The following is a 24,066-nucleotide window of genomic DNA, read 5'->3' on the forward strand; positions in this document are numbered from 1 at the left end:
ATGAATGGGTCTATGTCTTTTTATGTTGGGCCTACAATAGACCTACGACTCTGGGTGTATCCCGCCTCTTGCCCTGTGACAGATGGGATAGGCTCCAGCTCGCACTCGGATGGATGGGTAATTATAGATTACAAAGCTGATATAAAAAGTGCTTCATTAGAAAGTTGTAAAAAGGATATATTTATTAACTAAAGAGTGAAACAAACAAAATAAATAAATAACTAATAAAGATATGACTTTTTATAACAGGAGCTCAACAAAAAGATAGAGGAGAGTGAGTCGAAATTTAGAAGGGATGGGTAAAGCATGTAGAGGCTGGTTAGGGAACTCAGTATCCCATGACCATGGATGGACGACAGATGAGAAAGATGCAAAGGATGGGAAGAGCCATAATACAAGAAAACAAGGTAATCTGTGGCAAAGTAGATGCAGAAAGCTCTCTTCTGTCTCTCTCTCTCACACACACACATACACAAAGCCACCGAGAGAGAGGTAAATTGGCACTGGAGTTGAGACCTGCTGTCCTCAGTGGCTGTGCGTGGTGCCTAATGAGGCAAAGGGATGTAAAAACAGACAGCCATAATGAGATGGCTGATGGACATGCTGTGGAGAAGGAGAAACACACACAAATGCACGCACGCACGCACGCACGCACACACACACACACACACGGAAAGAGAGAGAGACTAGGAACAAAACTGTAGACACATCCAGCGAGCGAAAGCTATGTGAAAGAGTTAAGGAATGCTATGAATAGAGACAGTGAGGCAGACGGAAAGAAGACCAGAAGCTGAGCGTAGAGGGGAGAAGCAGCAAAGGTTTAAGGGAAGGAAAGAGGAAAAGCTTGGAAAGCATTTTTACGTAGAGTTGTGTGAGAAGATTTTTTTATCTTTTTAAGGGAAAAAAAGAAGGAGAATCCATGAGTGAGCTAATGTTTTTCCTTTTTTTTTTTTTTTTTTTTTTACATATGGAGAGTAAAGTTGGAAATTCCAGCATCTTGTTCGGAAAAATCCAGCGGCCTCATTCTTGAAGTCTGACTAGCAACTTGTTATCCACAAACTGTCTGGAATTTATTTACTTCATCACGTCAAAGCACAAGCATGTCTGCTACCTAAAGCAGTAAGAGCTTTACAACATGTTCTGAAACCTCAAAATAAAGTCATGTTTGGCTTTCACTGTTGCATTTATGTCATCTGGGACATCTGTTAGCTGCCAGCAGTCTGAAGTAACTTTCTAATGGAGGGAAATGTTATTATGGTAACATCAGCAGCTTTCAGTGCAAGAAGTATTTTGCATGAAGAAAATCACATGTTGAAAGCATCGGTGGTAAGTGAAAATAATGCAGGCTGTAATTAATCTGAGAAACTGACTGCAAATTTTTGTTTGACCTTTAAGTGGGAATGGAGACAGAGCATTGCTTATAGACAAGAAGGTAATACTTGGTGATTTGATCATAGGGAACTGAGCACTACTAAAAGTGCTGGATGTGTATTTTGTGAATTCACCTACCAGCAAAAATTGGCTTTCACTAGTAAAGTAGCAAGACCACCAACAGAGTGTAGCCCAGCTAGAAAAATAGTAAAAACTAATGTTTGATGTTCTAATAATTCAAATAAACATTTTTGGTTAACTGAGAGATACATGAATTAGATGACCTGTGTTGTTTTTCTATGAGTCCCTACTGCTGCCCCACTGCAGTCACCACTGTGTTCATGTTACAGCATCAAAAATACATAAGTAACTAAGGTTTATATAGAGAGAGAGCTTTTCAAGAACAAAAGTCACAAATTGCTTTTCAATACTGAACAAGATACAACAATTAAAAGGGTATAAAACGATAGAACTAAATAAAGGCTAGTCTGCACAAGTGGATCTTAAGTTTCTTTTTAAAGATATCAAAAGTGTCCACAGATCTTAGGTCAGCTTGATGGCCGGAATCTTACAGTCGCCTTTTGTTTTAAACCTAGATCTAGGTACAGCCAACAAGGACTGATCAGAAAACCTCAGAGATCTAGACGTTACGTATTGATGTATTACCTTATCTATATATCGAAGCACCTGACTGTGGAAGGATGTGAAATTGATCACCAAAAGTTTAAATTGAACCCTAAACTTTATGGCAGTAAGGAATACAGAATGAGTATTATATGGAACTTTTAGGGGACCTGGTGATAAGCCTCCTAGCAGCATTAGGGTTCAGTTGTAAGCAATCCAGGGATGATTTGCTCAAGAAAAGATACAATGAATAATAATAATAAAGTCTTGACGAAATAAATGCATGTATAACTATCTATCTCTATTTCACATTAAATTACAATATATTTAAAATGGGCATTGCTCTGCAGATCATTGAAAACAAGCAAGCATAGGTGAGCCAACATGCTTTTCAAAGCTGAACATCATTCTTAGATATCTGCGCCATTTGTGTGAGTCGAGCACATGTGTTGAGGCTAAAAGTGATTGTGCTGTAGGGATGGGTATCGAAATCCGGTTCTTTTTTCCCACTGTTTCAATTCCTTAGAATTGTTTGGCATTTTTGATTCCCTGGCTGGCTCAGATGATGGCAGTTCTCGCTGCAGTCTACCGGTAGCGTCTCCTTTCAGGCCAAGTTTGTGGTAAAAGGCTTGCACCCATTTGCCACAGCAGATGCCCCCAATTTTCAGTAAGTGAATGTGTTTAATTGTAGGCAGGGACATTACTGGATATTCTTGTGTAATTGCTACAGAATAATTTATGTTATACTTTGTTATTGCTACAGAAGAATATTTATTTTATTATTTTACATTTACAATTTTTTTTCTTGTTCAAAGAGAAGATATAAAACAAAGTTCTAAGCTAATTAGTGTTCTCCTTTTTTAAAAATAAGAATCGATAAGAGAATCGATAAAGAATCAAAAATGGAATCGGAATCGTGAGAATCTTATCAATACCCATCCCTATTGTTCTGTATTGTTTGTTGTCCAGAACGTGCTCAGTGGTGAGTGAGACAGTATATTTTTAGGAGTTGTGTAACAGAAAAATCAGCTAGCCATTAAGCTAACAGCCACAATATAAAATGCCATAGACTTATGCTAGCATCACTAGCATGTCGTGTGTGTGGGAAACATGGCTAGCAAGCAGCAGTTCTTGTACTTTGAAACTATGTGAGTCAATTCTGTTACTGTTAAAAGTTACTTTGGTTATGTAAGATTATCTTGATGCATTTCCAAGCATTTCCATATGCATTTCCAGAATTATTCCCTTCAGTTTCCGGCTTTAAAATAAAGTGATACATCTCAGGATGTTTATCGTGATATAATTACATTTATCCTTCAGCTAAACCAGTCGCCATGATTTACTCTGTGTTAGACTTAGTACCCAGCCAAGGAAATAGTGGAACCAGAGTGACAATATGGGAAAATACTGAATTACAACTAAAGGTAAGTAACAGAAGGAACAGAACATGCTTCAATATGAAAAACAGCACAGCAACTTGAGCTAAATCTCTCACCATTATAAGGTGATGCGTTGTTTAATTCAAAACAAGGCATCGTATGCTGTAAATGTGTTCTACCAGACAAATGTAATGATGGTATAAGGTCTAATTTAAGTACAAAATAGCATCCGATTTCAATAATACTAACGCGTAAGTAAATTCTCTCTCTATTTATTGCTGGATTCTGAATAGATGGAAAGAATGCAATGTGGGACACAGTGGGAAGACGAGGAAAAGTTCTCTTCGGGCGACCTTGAGTACGGTTACACTACACAGGTTTGTTGTTGTCTCTGCTTAACCCAGTCTCAGATGGTGTGTGAGTGTGTGTGTGTGTTTGTGTGAGAGAGAGGGTGACACAGAGAGACTAAATGTGTGCCACTGCAGTTTTCATCTTTCCTCCTTTCTGTTTTCCTGTGTGTGTTTACTTACTGGTAATTCTGCTCATTTGAGAATATATGTGTCAGTCCCTTGTTATCTTTGCAGGTTGAAGCATATGCCTGGGGGTGACATATGTACTCTGCAGGTTGTGCGCTGTGTTTGTTTAAGATGGACATAAACACTTTGGTCACTTTTCCCTGGGCCTGATCTCCAGCCTGTTTCCTTGACAACTGTTATGCCAATTAGGGGAAGTTGACTTCCAGGCGACCCTGATGCTCTAATGAGACATGCATGCACACATGCACAGGGGCAGTGTAGTGTCCTTTCGGTGCCAACTTTGGCTTTATGTGTCTTCTTACACACTTATCTCACAGATGGTAAAGGCTGGAGGACAGATATGGCACAGCAGACCGTAATCCAAAACACTCCCACATATTTGCCGAGATACGCTTATCCACTCACACGCACGGTCCCTGTGCCGCTCGCTGTCTTCTGACATTCTGAAAGGGCCACACTAGGTGTCATTCCTTATAACCAAGCCTATACATGCAAATCCAAGACAGCTTGCGTATTAACTACTACAGGCTCAGAGGTCAACAATGCACAAAGTCATCACTATCACATATTTACTGCAGCGAGAGATGACACTAAAATGAAAGGAGCACAAGAATAAGTGTGAAGGCATGACCAAACTTAATCATCAAAAATTACAGCAGTACATATTTCAAATTCAAATTAATTGTGTTGATTTGTTTGTTTGTGCTCATCATAATTGGGAATATAGGCCAGTTTTATTTATGTGTACAAACAACTCATGTAAAACAAAACCAAAACTTAACCCTAACCCTAACTTGCATGTTTGTTCAACTGCTGTCACCTCATTCACAGGTTCACACCTGCATTTAGTGTTACAATGACAGACTACGAATGCCTTCATAAGGACTTTAATACATTTAAGCCAGTATTTTTGCAGTGCTTCGTACTCGAATTTCATGTGTTTAAAGAAGCTCATCTTGGAAAATGGATTTCATTTATTAGGCGGTACGATTTTACAGAGATACATTTTGGAAATATGCCTTAAAAACATTCTCAGCTGCTGATGAGACAGAACTGAGTCATCAAATAAAATTTGGCTGAAGTGCTACATAAATTAGATAAGGCTTTAGACAGCTTCGCTACATCTTTTTTCATCGACACACATGGGAATATTTAAAAACTGAAACCCAGGATTTGAGTTCTCAGTCTCACAATGCTCCTTACACATTTGTGACACTTCTCGCTAACAAGGTGTCTATTATTACCTGGACTACATCTCCTTTCCCAGCTCTTCCTGCCACCTATTAATATGAGTTTTCACTGCCTCTAGGAGCTTTGGTAAAGACAAAAGTGAAAGATCTGCACCACTTTCCAGACAGCTCTTATAGACAGGATCTTTATCATAGTGGAGGCATAAAACTGTAGACGAAACGCGCATCAGCATCAGTGTGCCTCATCAAAATTATATATGCACATGCATGTTTGCACACACACACATACGCACCTCCATTAGCAGACTATTTTGGAGAGTGTAATTAAGACTTTGTAGCACCTCTGCAAAGGTCTCCCTTAATGGGTGAGAGGAAAAGGCATATAGACAAATCACCGTTGGCAACAAAGTGTATCACCACTGCCGCAAGAAGATTACCGTACCAGTGCCACAGCACAACACATTCATTGTGATATTGAGTAATTGCTTAATATTGCAATAAGCTCATTGATTCACCGCTCTGACTGTCATTATTTATGATTAGCGGATGTACTACCTTGAAGACTTGAAGTGCTGCATGGTTGATGATATGCACTGTCGAACAAAGCACTGGAGTGAAAGCTACACCACAGTCTGTGCTAGAGAAGCTAGCCATGTGTACTCTAAGGAGCTTGGAAAGAAAAGCGTCTGGACTTCTTTCCAAGCTCCTTAGACTACGATGACCTGGATGACTGAGAACCTTCACAGACATGTGTACCCTCATACTGTAGTTCTGCAGTCAGTATTGGGAATGTTTAACGTCCAATGCCCTATTTAAGTCTTGTCTGTGCATCGTCCTCACTGTTACAATTGTTACCCTCAGTGTCCTTATCTGAGCCCTCTACCCCATCTGCCTACTTTTACACTCACTTGTTCCCTGGACCTATTCTGGAACTGAATATTCCTCACTGCACTACTTTGTTTGTCCCACAAAAAGCAATGTATGGGTGGGTTGATACAAAAAATGGTCCTCAGTTATAGTTTTGATACAAATACAAACAAATAACAGACTCTTGATACTTTTACTAAATAACAAAGGCAAAGCAGTTCCCAGCTTTCAACATTTGGCCATAACCCATCTATTCAACTATTTATTCATCCATTCTCGTAATTTTTTTAATGTATAGAGGATGAAAAGGGTGCAAGACTATCACAGCTAACACAGAGAGACTAGACTCCACATGTAAGACCAATTTAGAATTACCAGTTAACCCTCAGGCATGTCTGTGGACACCTAGAACCTTCCTTGTGTTAACCCTCTCAAGGCAGGCGTTGCAGATTTGCAACAGTTAAAAGCTAACAACCTGATTACCCCACATACATATTTTATGCAGTATAGTCTAATGTCCATCATACATGTATTCATTCACGCATACATGCATGCAAAAGTCTATATGAACGTTTGAAGGCTTTAATGAGCATATCGCTTCAGAATCTCATATTTTTATACCATCCAAAATGAACAAAAAAAGTCAGTATCAGCCGTACTGGCAACAAATGTGAAGCATTATATTGCATTCGAGCATCTAGCAGGTTTTAGATATCTGCGAGTGATTGATACAGTAATAAGAAGAAATCATTTCCAAAGTGTAAGCCAGCAGCTGCAAGTTCTTACAGAGTTGTATTGCATCTGTAAAACCATCCAAATGTCCTGGTAAAACATATACTTGTGTTACACTTTTAAAAGTAATGTGTGTGTTTTTCTAGGCGGCAATGATTGGGTGAATTTCATAGATGTTTCAAAATTTTAGTTGCTTAACCTTTACCTAACTGAGGAATGTGTAAGATTTAGGAGGATCTCTCAGTAGAAATTGATATTGCAGTATAGTAGTCTATACATAATTTTGTTTTAATTAGTGTCCTGTATAACCACTATAAGTTAGTGTTTATTCTTTTAGCTTTAAATGATACATTTAAACAGACAAACCAAGCACTGGGTCAAAGAAGATCTCAGAAAGGTTTGGGGGAGTAAGGGGTATTTGCTAAGTTGCTGCCAGATGCCACAGAATCCCACAAATTGGTCTTTGAGATCATGCTCACACTAGGCGTGGTTGCCTTCCACTGTGCTTGTGTGTGACTGTCCTCTTGCTGACCAGCACTCAAATTAGTGTTCTAGGCTTGATGTGCTTGAGTTTTTCAGTTTTGATCGGTTTTAACCCGTACTCTTGTGAAAGGAGCAACTCAACTGCTCTCCCCCTCTTGCTCACAAAACTGGATATCTGCGTTGAGGTTTCTCATGTGATGAGGGTAAAACATGTATTCCCTGACTGGTTGACAGTGGTTTTTGGACATTGTTGGCTGTGGTTGATTGAAACTGGTTGCAAAGAACATGCTGCTCCTATTGACTGCTTTGGTTGCTAACAGACTGCTGCAGTTCCCTGTAGGTCTTTCTGTTTGTCTGCAAATACTTGCTAGCCCACAAATATAACTACTAGCCATTGGTTGCAAATGAAAATGGAGAAGGTTTGCCTGACATATAGCCAAAATCCCAACTTTTATTTTGAAGGCAAGCCTTCCATTTCTGGTTTGCGTTGCACTTTTCAGGGTTTCTTTATAAGTCAGAGAGCAGCTGCACTAATGTTTGTCCACCACTTCCATTTAAACTGCAAATGCAGCAATATACTAGCAACTAGTTGGGGAATACCACCTGGTAACAGGTCGTTCCCACTGGATCACTAACTGGTCTGTAGGCCTGCGTGACTGGGACTTTACCAAGCATTTTGCCAGTGACCATCAACCTCCAGCAATCACAACCGGTCATAGAATACTCATTTTTCTCTCTCAACTGGTGGTTTTCAGATGGTTGCAGACCAATCTCTAGGCCTATGTGACTGAGGCTTTAGCCACATGACCCTACACTGTTGCCATCGCCATCAAACCTTCAAAATGGCAGACAAGTTAACAGCACATGGTTAGGTCACATGTTTGCAAAACCGCAACTGAAGAAAAGCACTCTTGCATAGCATTCTCGGTTATTTAATACCGAGATGTTGAGAAAGCACTCAGGTTTCATGCTTGGGCACAGTGTTGCCAGCATTTTAGATTGTGCATCTGTAAGAATGAGAGGGTCTGCTTGACTCGAATTGACGACCGTTTTGTTGTTAAGACACCTGTTCTTATGACCAGGGCATTGTCTCCTGAAACGTGCAGTGTATCTTCACACTAAAAACTAACAATTCAGATTTTATGAACTTGAAGTCCATCGCCTAAAATTTAAATGAGTTCCTACGAAAAAAGAAAGAAAAAATTAAGAGAAAATAAAGAAAGAAAACGCTGTTATTTTAAACAATAGCCTCTTGCACTAAAACACAAGCGAGCTGCTTATCGTTTAAAGGTGGCTGTACAACAGATGTTGTGAATAAATGTCTTTTGTTGGGTGAACTGAATGTTTTAAAGCGAACACGTGTTTAAGGAAAGTAGAGGTTTGCATAGTTTCAAAGCAGCTCTTAGTTTCAGCCTCTGTTTTAGCTCGAATATAAAGACAATATGGAGCTAATATTAATTTATGAAAACTCTCATCAAGTTGTTTTTACTAACTGCTCAGTATTAAGCACTACACTAATGCAATAACTCCCAATCCTACTTATAATTACCATTAGTTAGCATTTCTGGCAAGAAGTATCCTCTACATATCTCTGCTTATCATAAATTTACCTCCAGTATGTCTTCCAATAAACCCGTGCTTTCACTCCTATCATACTGAGATTTTTTTCCCCCACACCATTGAGGATTTTTTGCCATAAACTACCCAAGTCAGGGAGGAGTAAACCAAGGAGCAACACTGCTGGGAACCTGGGAGAGTGCGAGGAAGGAAAAATAGAGAAAGCAAGAAAGAGAGAGGGAGAATCAGACAGAGCACACCCATCCTGAAGTGAGCAAAGCAAACTTTCAAGAAGAAAGTCGCCCAGATGCCACGCGTGGGAGGCAAAACCTTATTTATTTATTTCTGTTTATCTGGCTGTCAGTAATTTATTCTGAATGCGCTGTTTAAAATACTCCTTCTCCCTCTGTTTCTCTCTCTCTACCCCACAGATGAGAGGGGGGCTGTGACAGGGCTGCGCATTCCCTTCTCCTATATTGTCTAACAAATATCTAAAAGGGGAGGCAGAGAGCACAGCGGCACTTGTTCTTTCTCAAGCGCTGAACTTAGACAAAGAGGTGTGGAAGGATTTGTTGCACCTGCATAACAGTCGGAGATTGGTTCCTTGCGCGGTGGGTCGCGGTAAAACAAAAAGCAAACAGGAGCGCACACAGAAAACAGATGCGCACGCACGCACATCTACGAATGCATGCAAACGGCACGCTCAACGCAGGTTTCATTTGCAAAGATTAAAGTCTGCAGTGTGTTCAGTGTCGGACCAACACACAAAAACATGTGCACACAAACACACACACACACACGTAACAACACCTGGGTGTGTAAATGCTAAGTGTTGTTGTGGCCTGAAGCATGCTACCTGCTGTTTTTGCATCTCTCTTTCTCCTTTTCTCTCTCTCTCTATTTCTTTTTCTCTCTTATGCACACACACACTCACAATGAGTGATGACATGACACAAAGCCTGATGAAACGATATGTAGGAGCTCCTTCAGCAGAGAGGGCTCACCTTACACACACACACTCATGCACAAATGAAATCTCATCATATTCAGATAGAGAAGACAGGATTACCCGCGGCTGATTGCTGGATGAGAACATGTAGGAAGGGAATTGAATCCCATTCAGTCGGTGGGTGTGTGCTACCCGTTTTCTTTGACCTCTGTGTGACTTACTTTCTATTCAGCTCAAATGAAACAATTTCCCCATTTGATGATTTCATTTTGGGGCATCTGGAAATCTCTGTATGACCTGTGTACATTAATGTGACGCTTGAAATATGTCCGATTTCAGTCCTTTAATTAACCCCAGATGATGTTCGTTTATGTGGGAAATGCCTAATTCAATCATGCATCATTTTACCTGACATATATTCATTCACTCCTCTGTCTGTCTGCTTTTGTTAGTGTGCTTACCCCTTTGTTAGCTATCGACTTACAATGTTCATAAGTGTGAGAAGGTACTTTTGAACATGCTCCTTCCCGTGAAACTGGACCACTGAGTCGTCTACGCCCAGCAGCACCTCGATGTTGTAGGCTCTGTCAGAGGTCTGTCTGCGCATTCGCCCTGCTCGCGTGTGGTTGATGCTCTGCTCCACACCACGGTACAGAGACTCCAGATCCATCAGGCCACCAAGATCTGCGCCTAGAAACAGAAGGCACATCAATACGGTGTTGTGAAAAACTAACATACATCATGGTTTGCTTTTTGGCTGATTTTGCTTACAGCCTTTTAAAGAAGCCTCTACTCCAGTCCTACAATAGCACTTTCAGTGTTTCAACATAAACAGCAATATTAGAGTTTGTACAATTCTAGTGAGCTTGAAAGTCAGTATTTGCAAAGACCACTTTATTCTTCAACATAGTCCGAACTCGCTTAGAAACGCTGTCTTGAAGATTTTTAAGTAGTATTAAAGTCTTCAACCTTCAGGCTCTGTGGAGGCCAATACATGACTGATAGTGGTCCATTGTGTGCTTTTCTATCCAGCTATGCTTTTACCGTGTTGGCAGTGTATTTGGGATTATTGTCATGCTGAAAAATGATGCAGTTGCCAATCACATCCTTTTTTGTATTTTATAATTCCATCAATTTTGACAAGATGTTCCCTTCCCAAGACTGTGAACATTTCTGATGAGTCTTCAGTGAACAGCAGCTGGATAAGGTGAAGAGCCAGATGGATCTCTCAGGTCTTGTGCAATGTCTTTGCTAAAAATTTTTTAGACACTTTTCATCTGCTGTAGATAGATTTTTATGCCTGCCACCTCTTCTTCACTTCGCCCAGTTTCCTTAAAATTTTGAATGGCACACTGCACACCATCCTGAGTTGAGTCAGGTTAACTTGTTTGCTTTTTTTGCTCCAAAAATCCAATTTTATGCCCGTTAAACTGTCATGTCCAGCATTTTTTTAGGTTAAACTAAGAAACTGAATTAAATTCTTTTGCAGCAGGCTGCTTGTCACAAAGGGTCCAAAAATACAATTTAAAACAGGTTCTTGGCTAAGATGTCAGTTATGTGTAGACACTGATTCATCCCTTGAGTTAGTTGCATTTTTTGTGCTATGTGTTATGCGACTAGAAAACAAACAAAGAAAAAAAAATCCCCTGAAAACGTCTTGATTCACGCTCAATCATCCAGATAAGGACATCCCATGAAGTCGATTCTGTTTATCTGGATGTCACATTTTCAGCGGGAGAAACGTTTCATGACTCATCCAAGTGACTTCTTCAGTCTTAGCTGACTGCAGGTTTCCCCAACATAAAAATGGTCAAGTACAAGGACTGGACTGAAAATGAGTGAAAAAGCAGCATTTGTCCTTCTTAAAGCCTGGAGAATTATTGGTCAAGACCACTTTTAAAAAATACAAGAAAGTCTGGCTCCTTGGAAGCAAAATATAAAGAAATGAGGGGGTGGTTCAAGACTTTTGCACAGTACTGTATGTACACTCCTTAAAATCTGCTCAGCTCAGCTGGTGTGTGCCTGCTTCTGCCTGCTACACTTTTGTAAACACAATATGCTTACTGTCTGTGTGCTGTTCGTGTTCACATCCATATGCACGTGTACTTATCTGTGCACTCGCATGTTGATGTCTGTATGTCTGTCTCTCATTTCCTTTCCAAGACACCAGTTGATAGACTCGAGCATGTGCGTCCCTTGTAGCTGGTGGTAACGGTGCAGCTATCCTTCACAGATCCTTTCCTAATCAACCAAATATTTCTACTCCCATCTGAATAAAAGGAACAGATGGTGCTTGCTAAACACATGGATTAAGACAGCTCCCTTACACAAGGGGTTGCCCACCCTGCACTCTTCTTGGCTTGCTATATGCTCGAAAAAAATGCAAATCGCACCAGAAACTGAATTTAAGGTTATGATGTCAAAGAAGATGCAACATAAAGCAGCCCTGATTTGTTCAGATCGCTAATTACATCCAGGTATGTCGGGCTAAGCGCTGTGTTTTGAGTCTTTTTGGATAAACTCCAATCCTGCCTCAAAAAAAAAAGAAGAAGAAGAAAGCTTTTATTAAGTTTGAAATGTCAGATCTGATCATCTTTCTTCCTCCATTTTAAGTGAGGCAGACTCAGTGAGGCTACAGAAGATAAACTGTCCTGTCTCCAGAGCCAAGGCCATCCTTCCCTAACGCGCTGTCCTTCTTCACACAACCCAACCCCGGTCTCCTTTTCTCTTTCATCCTCCTCGTATATGCGAGCATCGCGCAGCCTTGCTCGTAAGGAAGCCATGGAAGGCCAAGCCGTGCAGTCTGGAACATGTGGTCTCAGTGGATTCAACAAAGCGCTATTCTCACTGACTCCAGCCAAGGCCTCCCACAGCCAAGGATGACACATAGCACAACTCAAAGAGTGGCGTGTGTGCGTAAGAGAGAGTGTTTACAGGTGTTTGTGTGTGTGTGTGTGTGTGTGTGTGTGTGTGTGTGTGTGTGTGTGTGTGTGTGTGTGTGTGAGCGCTCTGTGGACAAACATTTCCAATTGGGCAATAAATCATTGTGCCAACAGGCACTTTAATTTAGTTGAAACTGGGCTGCATGGTTGAGAAACTGTAATAGCTGTACAGTTTGTGACTGTAGACACAGGCATAGACATCTTTATTCATATTCAGAACATGCATTTGTTACCATCAGTTAAAAAGGGGGGAAATGCAGATGTCTCCATAATGTTACCAATAGGGGCAGGTCTTATTTTTCCTTACAAACAAAATATAATGTGAATTTTGCACTCATATAGTTACTTTGAGACAAGTGTAAGCACCCCCGCCATACATGGTAAAGCTCTGGTTCTGTGTGCACGCCAGCAGCTTGATGAAACCAGAAGGGGAAAAGATGAAGACATTTTTCTTGTGTCAAAGCTAATTTCTAAACCACCAGGTTACATTTTTCCGTTTACTTGGAGAAGCGTACTTTGCTAACTTCTCCTTCTTTGGACAGCTAACTTCAGCAGTCGCCATCTGCCTCCATCTCCAGCATCCTCCTCTGTCACGCCATCCCTCTCTATGCCCTCCTTAACTACATCAATGAATCTCCTTTGTGGTCTTTTCTCTCCTGTCTGGCAGCTCCATATTCAGCATCCTTTGTCCAGTATACCCACTATTCCTCCTCTGCAAATGTCCAAACCATCTCATCCTCGCCTCTCTAAGTTTGTCTCCAAACCTCTCAACCTGAGCTGTCCCTCTTATATTCTCATTTCTAATCTTGTCCATTCTGCTCAATCAGGAAGCTTACTAACCAGTCTTAAGATAGCTTTCTGTCAGCTTCAGTAGCATACTTGAAACGTTTGCTGCATGAGTCCCAAAATATGTACCCAAAAACATACAAGTGGCATGTTTTGAATTTTCATTTTCGAGCAGAAATTAACAGAAGTCTTCATGATGCGAGCATAAGCTATTAAAGCTTAGGGATTGTCTAAATTAATCAAAATGCCTACATGATTAGATGCCATGTGCACACTTAGAGTAAAAAACAAACAAACAAAAACAAAACAAATAAACCGAAAAAACACCCACAAAAGAAAACAGAAAAGAAAAGCCTGCTTGTGTGCATCAGGAACGATAACATTAAACTGGAAAAGATCTACAGCGGTGCAGAACGCCTGAGAGCCTGCCTGCTTCATATTCCAATTATTGTCACCTGGTGCCTAATTTTGTTTTTTTTGTGTGTTGTGTTGTCTTGTACATCACAATGCAGAAATAATGCTGATGCAGAAATAGCAAAAACGTGTGCATAAAAATCCCCCCGACTTGCAGGAAATGAAGTATTTGATGCTAAAAACATCCTGTGGGAGGACCCCTAGATTGCATTCAGCTTCATTGGGAGGTGCTGCATACGAATCTCCATTCAACATGTGCCACAAGGGGTGCAGCTGGACTGCCGCTGCTTGGACACATATGGTGCTGAGTAGAGGGGGGAAAAAAGAAAAAGGAAGCAAAACAAGACGGAGATAAAGGGAAGACGAGGCGAGAGAAAGAGAGATCTGCCACCTTGTCTCCCAATCAGCAAGGGGCATTCTGATTTCCCACTCCCTCTTATGCAACGTTTCCAAGACAACGGGCTCATGGGTAAAACAATAACCACGTGGTTAACATTGGCTCCTGAGTTGCTAACAGAATTAATCTGAAAGTCTGACTATTATCCCATATCTGCCCACATTCCAGTGAGTGACAGAATACAAGCAGAGAAACAGGAGGTGGGGGGCAAAGACAGGCAGCATTATCCGGAAAGAATTAAAAGATTTTTTTTTGTCTTTCCACACATACTTTTGTTCTGTTTCATAGCACATTTCACACAGACACTGAGCATTTCTTCTCCTTGTTAGCAGTGGAAGCTGAACTTAAGGCGGTGTACTTTTCACAACAACCCTTGGCTCTTCCTCGTTATAGCTGCCTTTAACGAGGCTGATGTCACAACCACACCATCTGCTTCTAAAGACAGGTCCAGATATTTTTACCTTTTGCTTATGTAATGTTAAGGGAAAAAAGTACAGGAACAAAAAAAAAAGTATTGTGTTCTCACTTTTAGTTCTGTGTCGCCACAAAATTGCAGTACCTTGAAAACAGTGAGTACAACAGTGCAGGGACATTGCATAACACCGGACCACAACTGTACGGAGAGTGGATGAGAGAAATAACTCAAAGTGACAAAAGCAGAGTGGCGAACAATAAATGACTAAACCAAACAAGGTTGACTTTTTAAACCTGTTGTTTCATCCCACTTCTGTCCTTGCTTACTCTTGCTGCAACACTATGTTTCTCTCTCTTGCTTCAGCTGTTTAGGAGCAAGATTTTCAGAGAAAAGCGCGGAGGAATAAACTGCAGGAGAGATCAAGGGAGGTGGTAAGAGAGGTGAGATGTAGAGCTGAGGGGGTGTGATGGATGGATGAGAGGGAGAGCAAGAGAGAGATGAGACCAGAAGGACCTTGGCTGTTGTGAGTTCCGCTTCAAGTTCCTGCAGTGATGGAGAAATTCGCTCTCTTCAAGAGCAACAACCTGTCTTGAGTCTGTCTGTGTGACTGCAGGCGAAGCGTCGGGGTGCACTGCTGTGTTTCTCACAGCTTACAGCAGGCATTAGCCTCTGAAGCCAAACGGTTAACACTATCAACCTGTGTATAGGGATCTGATCGTAACAATGCTTTTACTGTCCTTTACACAGTGTCAGGCTGAACCCTAACTATCCTCCTCCTCCTACACGCACACAAACACACACACACTCCTTCATTTGTTTTCTACCTGCGGCTCTCCTCTTTCTGATGTGCCTACCCATTATTAGTGCTCATTTACATTCTCACACTACCGTCAGTGTTCCTGTACGCCATACCTCCATGCCCCCAACTGTCACATGCACACCTCTCAACCTAAACACAAGCTTCCCCACACACACACACACACACACACACACACACACACACACGCACGCACCCACACAGAGCTCTTGCTCTCCCAGTGTTTTTATTCAGGTGGGGTATAGACCGTGGCCTTATTAGGAGACAAAGGTTCTTTGTCTTTCAACCTTTGCAAAATGTCAAGAATGTCTAGGTGCCCACTGCCCGGGGCTGGGGTGGGGAGTGGAGGGGGGGGGGGGGGGGGGGGGAGTGTTGGTGAGGGGAGGTGAGAGATCCAGTCCAGCGGTGACTACAAGCCACAACAAGAGAGGGCGTGAATGGTGATGATAATTCAGGTCAAGCCACATTTTACTACAGAGCAGCGGCCTTTGGTTTAAAAGCAGCTGGGTGTGACGCATCACTCTGATGGAACTGACCTATAATGGTCACTCTGGCCAGGTTAGAGATAGATGTGGATGACAGAGGGAGAGAAAGAGTGCATTTGGATTATATTGCATGTTATGGACCAGACAAAGAGCGATTCAGAAGACCCTTATGAAAAGGATATCGAGGGAACAGTTTACCCTGATAGGGTTACCGGGGCCCCGCCCTGGAGCCAGGCCCGGGGAGGGTGCCCGAGGGCGAGCGTCTGGTGGCCGGGCCTTAGTCCATGGGGCCCGGTCGGACACAGCCCGAAGAGGAGACATGGGCCCATCCTCCCGCAGGCCCACCACCCGCAGGAGGCGCCATAGGGGTCGGGTGCATTGTGTGCCAGGTGGCGGCCAGGAGCGGAGGCCCTGGCGGACTGACCCCCGGCTGCCAAGACTGGCAATAGGGACATGGAATGTCACCTCTCTGGTGGGGAAGGAGCCTGAGTTAGTGCGTGAGGTTGAGAGGTACCGGCTAGATATAGTCGGGCTCACCTCTACGCATGGCTTGGGCTCTGGAACCAGTCTCCTGGAGAGGGGCTGGACTCTGTCTCAGTCTGGAGTTGCCCCTGGTGAGAGGCGGCTGGCTGGAGTGGGTATTCTAATATCCCCTCGGCTTGCTGCCGGTACGTTGGGATTTTTCCCGGTGGACGAGAGGGTTTGTTCCCTGTGCCTTAGGGTCGGGGAACGGGTCCTGACTGTCATCTGCGCTTATGCGCAGAGTGGCAGTTCAGAGTACCCAGCCTTCTTAGAGTCCCTGGGGGGGGGGGGGGGGGGAGTGGGGGGTGCTGGAAGGTGCTCCACCTTGAGACTCTGTTGTCCTGCTGGGAGACTTCAATGTTCAATGCTCACGTGGGTAACGACAGCGAGACCTGGAGGGGGGTGATTGGGAGGAACGGCCTCCCTGATCTGAACCCGAGCGGTGCTTTGTTATTGGACTTCTGTGCTAATCACAGTTTGGCCATAACGAACACCCTGTTCGAACATAAGAGTGTCCATAAGTGCACGTGGCACCAGGACGCTCTAGGCCGTAGGTCGATGATCGATTTTGTAATCGTATCACCAGACCTGCGACCATATGTTCTGGACACTCGGGTAAAGAGAGGGGCTGAGCTGTCAACTGATCACCACCTGGTGGTGAGTTGGATAAGGTGGCGGGGGAGGACGCTGGACAGACCTGGTGCACCTAAATGCGTAGTGAGGGTGTGCTGGGAACGTCTAGCACAGGCCCCAGTCCACGAGATCTTCAACGCACACCTCCGGCAGAGCTTCAACAGCATTCCGAGGGAGACTGGGGACATTGAGTCCGAATGGACCATGTTCAGCGTCTCCATTGCCGAAGGTGCTGCATTGAGCTGCGGCCGCAAGGTGGTTGGTGCCTGCCGTGGTGGTAATCCCCGAACCAAATGGTGGACACCAGAGGTGAAGGGAGCCACCAGGCTGAAGAAGGAGTCCTATCGGGCTTGGTTAGCCTGTGGGACTCCGGAGGCAGCCGACAGGTATCGACAGGCCAAGCGGAATGCGGCTCGGGCAGTGGCTGAAGAAAAACTCGGGTGTGGGAGGAGTTCGGAGAGGCCATGGAAAAAGACTTTCGGACTGCCTCGAAGAGATTCTGGCAAACCGTCAGGCGTCTCAGGAGGGGAAAGCGGTGCTCTACCTGCACTGTGTATAGTGCTGGCGGAGCGCTGCTGACGTCGACTGAGAAAATTGTCAGGCGGTGGAAGGAATACTTCGAGGACCTCCTTAATCCCACTGACACGTCTTCCGAGGAGGAAGCAGAGTCTGGGGATGAGGGGAATGACCCGCCAATTTCCAGGGGCGAGGTCACTGAGGCAGTTAAACAACTCCTTGGTGGCAGAGCCCCTGGTGTTGATGAGGTCCGCCCCCGAGTTCCTGAAGGCTCTGGACGTTGTAGGGCTGTCCTGGTTGACATGCCTCTGCAATGTTGTGTGGAGATCAGGGGCAGTACCTGTGGACTGGCAGACTGGGGTGGTGGTCCCCATCTTTAAGAAGGGGGACCGGAGGGTGTGTTCCAACTACAGGGGGATCACAGTCCTCAGCCTCCTTGGGAAAGTCTATGCCAGGGTGCTGGAAAGGAGAGTTCGTCCGCTCTTCGAACCTTGGATACAGGAGGAACAATGCAGTTTTCGTCCTGGTCGCGGAACACTGGACCAGCTCTTTATCCTCTCAAGGATACTTGAGGGTGCATGGGAGTTTGCCCAACCAGTCTACATGTGTTTTGTGGACTTGGAGAAGGCATTCGACCGTGTCCCTCGGGGTGTCCTGTGGGAGGTGTTGCGGGAGTATAGGGTGTCTGGCCCATTGCTACGGGCCATTCGATCCCTATACAACCGTTGCAAGAGCTTGGTTCGCATTGCCGGCAATAAGTCGGACTCGTTCCCGGTGGGTGATGGGCTCCGCCAGGGCTGCCCTTTGTCTCCGGTTCTGTTCATAATTTTTATGGACAGGATTTCTAGGCGCAGCCAAGTGGCGGAGGGCTTTCGCTTTGGTGGCCTCAGAATCTCATCTCTGATTTTTTGCGGATGATGTGGTTCTGTTGGCTTCATCGGGTGAGGGTCTCCAGCTCGCACTGGAATGGTTCGCAGCCGAGTGTGAAGCAGCGGGAATGAGGATCAGCACCTCCAAATCTGAGGCCATGGTTCTCAGCCGGAAAAGGGTGGAGTGCCCACTCCGGGTCGGGGATGAGTTCCTGCCCCAAGTGGAGGAGTTCAAGTATCTCGGGGTCTTGTTCGAGAGTGATGGGAGAAGGGAGCCGGAGATCGACAGACGGATTGGGGCTGCAGCTGCAGTAATGCAGACGCTGCACCGGTCCGTCGTGGTGAAGAGGGAGCTGAGTGTAAAAGCAAAGCTCTCAATTTACCGGTCGATCTACGTCCCTACCCTCACCTACCCACGAGCTGTGGGTAGTGACCGAAAGAACGAGATCGCGGATACAAGCGGCAGAAATGAGCTTCCTCCGAAGGGTGGCTGGCCTCTCCGTTAGAGATAGGGTGAGAAGTTCGGCCATCCGGGAGGGGCTCAGAGTAGAGCAGCTGCTGCTCCACATCGAAAGGAGCCAGCTGAGGTGGTTCGGGCATCTGACAAGGATGCCCCCTGGGCGCCTCCTGGGTGAGGTGTTCCAGGCATGTCCCACCGGGAGGAGGCCCCGGGGCAGACCCAGGACAGGCTGGAGAGATTATATCTCTCGGCTGGCCTGGGAACGCCTTGGTATCCCCCCGGATAAGCTGGAGGAGGTGGCTGGGGAGAGGGAGGTCTGGGCCTCTTTGCTTAGGCTGCTGCCCCCGCGACCCGGCCTCGGATAAAGCGGATGAAGATGGATGGATGGGTTATGGATGTATTAGAGCTACGGCATGGTGGCTTTCTGAAACCAACACTTTTTCAGACCTGAGCTTGAGCACATTCCTCTGCCTCTTCATTCTATCTGAAGTTCCCAGGTGGAACACCTGGAGTGCCTCCAACCCTGACTTATAATCTAAGATGGTGCCAGTGCATCTAAACATTAATAAATAAACATTAATAAATAGTTCCTAACTTTTTCTCCCCCCATTGGCCAATTTACACATGCTCTTTAAATGACAGTAACTTTGTTATTTTTTGTGCTAGAGACAAAATTCAAAAGGTTTCAGAAAGAAGAAAAGGTCATCTTTACTGGGGATATTATTATCAATGTGTCATGGTAACAGAAAGCATTCGCAAGGTACTGCTGTCTGAACACAGGCAGAAAAATCAGGGCTAAGGCCAAAAAGTAAAATGGGAAGCAGCACCTTCAGATTTCAGGAACCAGCTCCCAGTTAGGAGGTGGGAGGCATACACCCTCTCTACTTTTAACCAGACGTGTTAACCTTAACCCTGTGTGATTCAGAGCATTTTTGAGTTTGTATGTATTATTTTACATTGCTTAGCAGTATCATTATCATATCATAAAATATCTCAAAAGCTTCTGTGCCATATACAGTAAGATGGGTCCACAGCATAGAGAACATAAGCTTGGTTATTTTGTTAGCTTTGATCTCTTTTTGTGACTGCATCTAACTGTCAATAAAATCCACACATCTACACTGGTAAGATTATGTATTTGTGACTTGCTAAATAGGCCGTATGCAGAGCACCGACCAGGCTCTATCCATGAGCATGCTGCTGACTTTACTACTGGAACACATGCAAATTGGGAATCATGTCACTCCCAGCTCTTAACGCATCATCTGGGTCTCTTCTTTTTCATTTAGAATAGAATAGAATAGAATAGAATTCAACTTTATTGTCATTGCACATGCACAGGTACAGGGCAACGAAATGCAGTTTGCATCCATCCAGAAGTGCTTTAGTGATATAGATATATTACAATATATATTAGCAATAATATAGATATGTGAGTATATTACAGAAATGGGTCTATTATGGTATGTTATAATGTACACGGTATGAAGTATGTTGTGAATATTCTATAACTATAAGTATGTACAGGCTGTAGTGAGTACAAGCTATGTACAGGATATGAACAGGATATAAATATGAAAAACTATACAGAATATGAAATAAATAACTTTACAGAATCTGGGATATACAGCTATACAGAAATGGGAACTATGCAAGTTGTAAACAGTTGTAGGATTAAAGATTATCGAATGTACAGAATGATTATTTACACAGAGCTATACAGTAGTGCAGTTAAGATAAGTGAGATATAATTCCTACAGAGGCTATATAAAGTGCTAGTGGTTGTGAGTGGTGGTTCAGTCCATGTTATTATTGTGTTTGAGGGTACAGTTGTCCATTGTGGGTGTGTGTATGTTCAGTCCATGAGTTTAACGTGGGTCAGATGTCAGGAGGCAGAGTTCAGGAGTCTGACAGCTGTGGGGAAGAAGCTGTTCCGGTACCTGGTGGTCTTAGTCCGGAGGCTCCTGTGGCGCCTCCCAGAGGGCAGGAGGGTGAAGAGTCCATGTGATGGGTGACTGGGGTCTTTGATGATTTTCCCAGCCCTTTTCAGACACCGCTTCCTGTAGATGTCTTTTATGGCAGGAAGTGGTGCTCCGGCGATGCGCTGGGCAGTTTTCACGACCCTCTGCAACGCCTTCCGGTCCGAGGCAGAGCAGTTCCCGTACCAGACTGTTATACAGTTGGTCAGGATGCTCTCGATGGTGCAGCGATAGAAGTTCACCAGGATGTCTGAGGACAGGTGGTTCTTCCTCAGAGTCCTCAAGAAGAAGAGGCGCTGGTGAGCCTTCTTGACCAGCTTGGAGCAGTTGGTCGTCCAGGTGAGATCCTCGGAGATGTGGACTCCCAGGAACTTGAAGCTGCTCACACGCTCCACAGCCGTCCCCTTAATGTGGATGGGTGGATGTGGGTCAGCATTCCTCCTGTAGTCCACGATGAGCTCCTTGGTCTTCTCGGTGTTAAGCAGCAGGTTGTTTCTGTCGCACCACTCAGCCAGACGATCCACCTCCTCCCTGTAGGCGGCCTCATCGTTGTCACTGATGAGGCCAATCACCGTGGTGTCATCTGCAAACTTAATGATGGTGTTGGAACCATCAGCAGGTCTGCAGTCGTGGGTGAAGAGGGAGTAGAGGAAAGGGCTCATCACACAGCCTTGTGGTACACCGGTGTTCATTGTGATGGTAGATGAGCAGCGGTTATCCAGCCGGACATGTTGGGGGCGGTTGGTCAGGAAGTCCAGTAACCATTTGCAGATGAGGGAACTGATACCCAGGTCTGTCAGTTTCCTGATGAGTTGTGAGGGGTGGATTGTATTGAATGCTGAACTGAAGTCTATAAACAGCATTCTGGCGTAGGTGTTGTTGTTGTCCAGGTGTGAGAGGACAGAGTGCATTGCGATGGAGACTGCATCCTCTGTGCTCCTGTTCCGGCGGTATGCGAATTGGTGGGGGTCCAGGGTGGGGGGGAGACAGGATTTGAAGTGTGCTAGGACCAGTCGCTCTAAGCACTTAGTGATGATGGGGGTGAGTGCTACTGGGCGGTAATCATTGAGGCAAGATGGGTTGGAGTTTTTGGGTATCGGGACGATGGAGGTGGATTTGAAGCAGGCCGGTACCACAGCGTGGGCCAAGGACAGATTGAATATGTCTGTGAGCACTCCTGCAAGCTCCCCAGAACACGCTCTGAGAACACGCCCGGGGATGCCATCAGGGCCTGCAGCCTTGTGGACATTGATCCTGCTCAGCACCGCTCCTACATCGGTGGGGGAGAGAGTCATAGGTTGCTGGTCTGGCGTCATGTCTGCTTTGGTTGTGGTTGTGGGGTTCCCTCGCTCAAAACGAGCATAAAAGTTGTTGAGCTCGTTGAGGAAGGAGACATCAGAGGATGCGGGGGAGGGTTTGGTGGTCCTGTAGTCTGTGATGGTCTGGAGTCCTTGCCACATGCGTCGGGGGTTGGAGTTGGAGAAGTGTTCTTCTACCTTCTTTTTGTAATGGTGTTTGGCTTTTTTGATGCCCTTCTTTAGATTAGCCCTGGCTGTACTGTAGGCGTGTGCATCTCCTGACCTAAAGGCAGTGTTGCGGGCCTTCAGGAGGAGACGAACATCCCGGTTCATCCAAGGCTTCTGGTTGGGGTACATGGTGATCCGTTTCTGGGTGGTGACACTGTCTGTGGTTTTGGAGATGTAATCCAGTACAGATGAGGCGTACTGGTCCAGGTCTGTGTGGGTGAACATATTCCAGTCTGTGTTTTTAAATCTGTCCTGGAGCACTGCGTCTGTCCCCTCTGGCCACACTTTAATTGTCCTCACAGCAGGTTTCACACGTTGGATGAGTGGTGAATATCGAGGTGTGAGGAACAGGGAGAGATGGTCCGATTGTCCAATGTGGGGGAGGGGTGTGGCTTTGTAGGCTCCAGCCAGGTTGGAATACACATGGTCTAAAGTCTTGTCTCCTCTGGTGTGGCAGGAGACATGTTGGTGGAATCTGGGGAGGACTGTCTTTAAGTTGGTGTGGTTGAAGTCGCCAGCAACAATAAAAGCAAACAATCTTTAATCACAAAAACGTGAAACAGCATCAATACGTTTAAGGAGAGAGTGCTCGGTGTTTAAACAGCTATCACGTGTGTCCACTGAGAACAGCCACAAGCTTCCCAGTTCTTCTAAATTTCCCTCTAAGTCGAGTCTTACAGTCTTACTTTAAAGTCTTTCATGACTTTAAAGAAAAGCCTTAGAAAATAAGGTTGGTGTTAAGTGTCTATGGCTGCTAAATTACAAAAGATTATGCGACTTAAATCCACTCCCATTTTTTTCTTTATTAGGTATGGGGAGTCCTGGAGGATAGAAGCCATAGCTTTTAGGGAAACTGATTGTTTTATTGTTTCGCGGAGAACTCTTGATAATTTTGCTGCTTTGTTTCAGTTCTTAGAGTGAAAAAGTGCTCATATTAAACACGGAAGCGAGCATTATACCAACAACATGTGGCTCTGTCTACGCAAACAATTTGTCCCTCAGGAGTGGTTCAAATCTTTATGTGTGCTTTAGTTATTTTTCAAACACAGTGCTTATTTACGAGTAGCAAACAGCAGGAGGGGAGATGCTAAACTCATTAGTCCTTACCTGAGTTCAAGGCTGCTTGTCCAGAGGGAGGCACAGACATCCACACACACGTCAACTAATTTGCTTACAGACACGTCTTGGTTGCATAGCTCAGGGCACAAATATTTTGTCTCCTCAGTGACAGCTTTATGCGTTGTCAAGGTGATGAATCGCTCGGACAGTGGACTGTTAATACTGCTGCTAGCATCTGGGCAGGTAGCAACATGTCATGCTGTCCCAAACAATGTCCCTATACTGAATGCTCATTATACCTAAGCTGCCATATGACAGCTGCAAATGCTAGAGAGAGAGGATCACATAGTGAACCACAGTCCCCCGTAATTACACTGCTGTTAATTATTTAGGTTGGCAATCAGCAATCTAATTTTACATGGACAGTTCCCTGAAGATCATAATAATTATTCATACATCAAGTACTGAACTTGGCCTAGTAATTAATAACTGCTTTAGGTTAGGGCTGTTTATTTTCAACCGGGAATTTCGATCATGCTGATTAGATGTTTTGAGTGG

The 24,066-nt window shown here is 44.4% G+C and overlaps 1 protein-coding gene across 2 annotated transcripts in view; it reads right to left on the reverse strand.

The window, feature by feature from the left end:
- The window catches only part of adamts2a (ADAM metallopeptidase with thrombospondin type 1 motif, 2a), a 146,899-nt gene that overhangs the window by 24,767 nt on the left and 98,066 nt on the right, over positions 1 to 24,066 (reverse strand). For both annotated transcript variants that reach the window (XM_004571705.4, XM_076873267.1), the window contains exon 4: positions 10,173 to 10,378. In XM_004571705.4, coding sequence (XP_004571762.3) covers positions 10,173 to 10,378 — 206 coding nt within the window. The remainder of the gene's footprint in view (positions 1 to 10,172; positions 10,379 to 24,066) is intronic.

Source organism: Maylandia zebra, linkage group LG2 (genome assembly GCF_041146795.1).
Source record: "Maylandia zebra isolate NMK-2024a linkage group LG2, Mzebra_GT3a, whole genome shotgun sequence".
NCBI classification, from domain to species: Eukaryota; Metazoa; Chordata; class Actinopteri; order Cichliformes; family Cichlidae; genus Maylandia; species Maylandia zebra.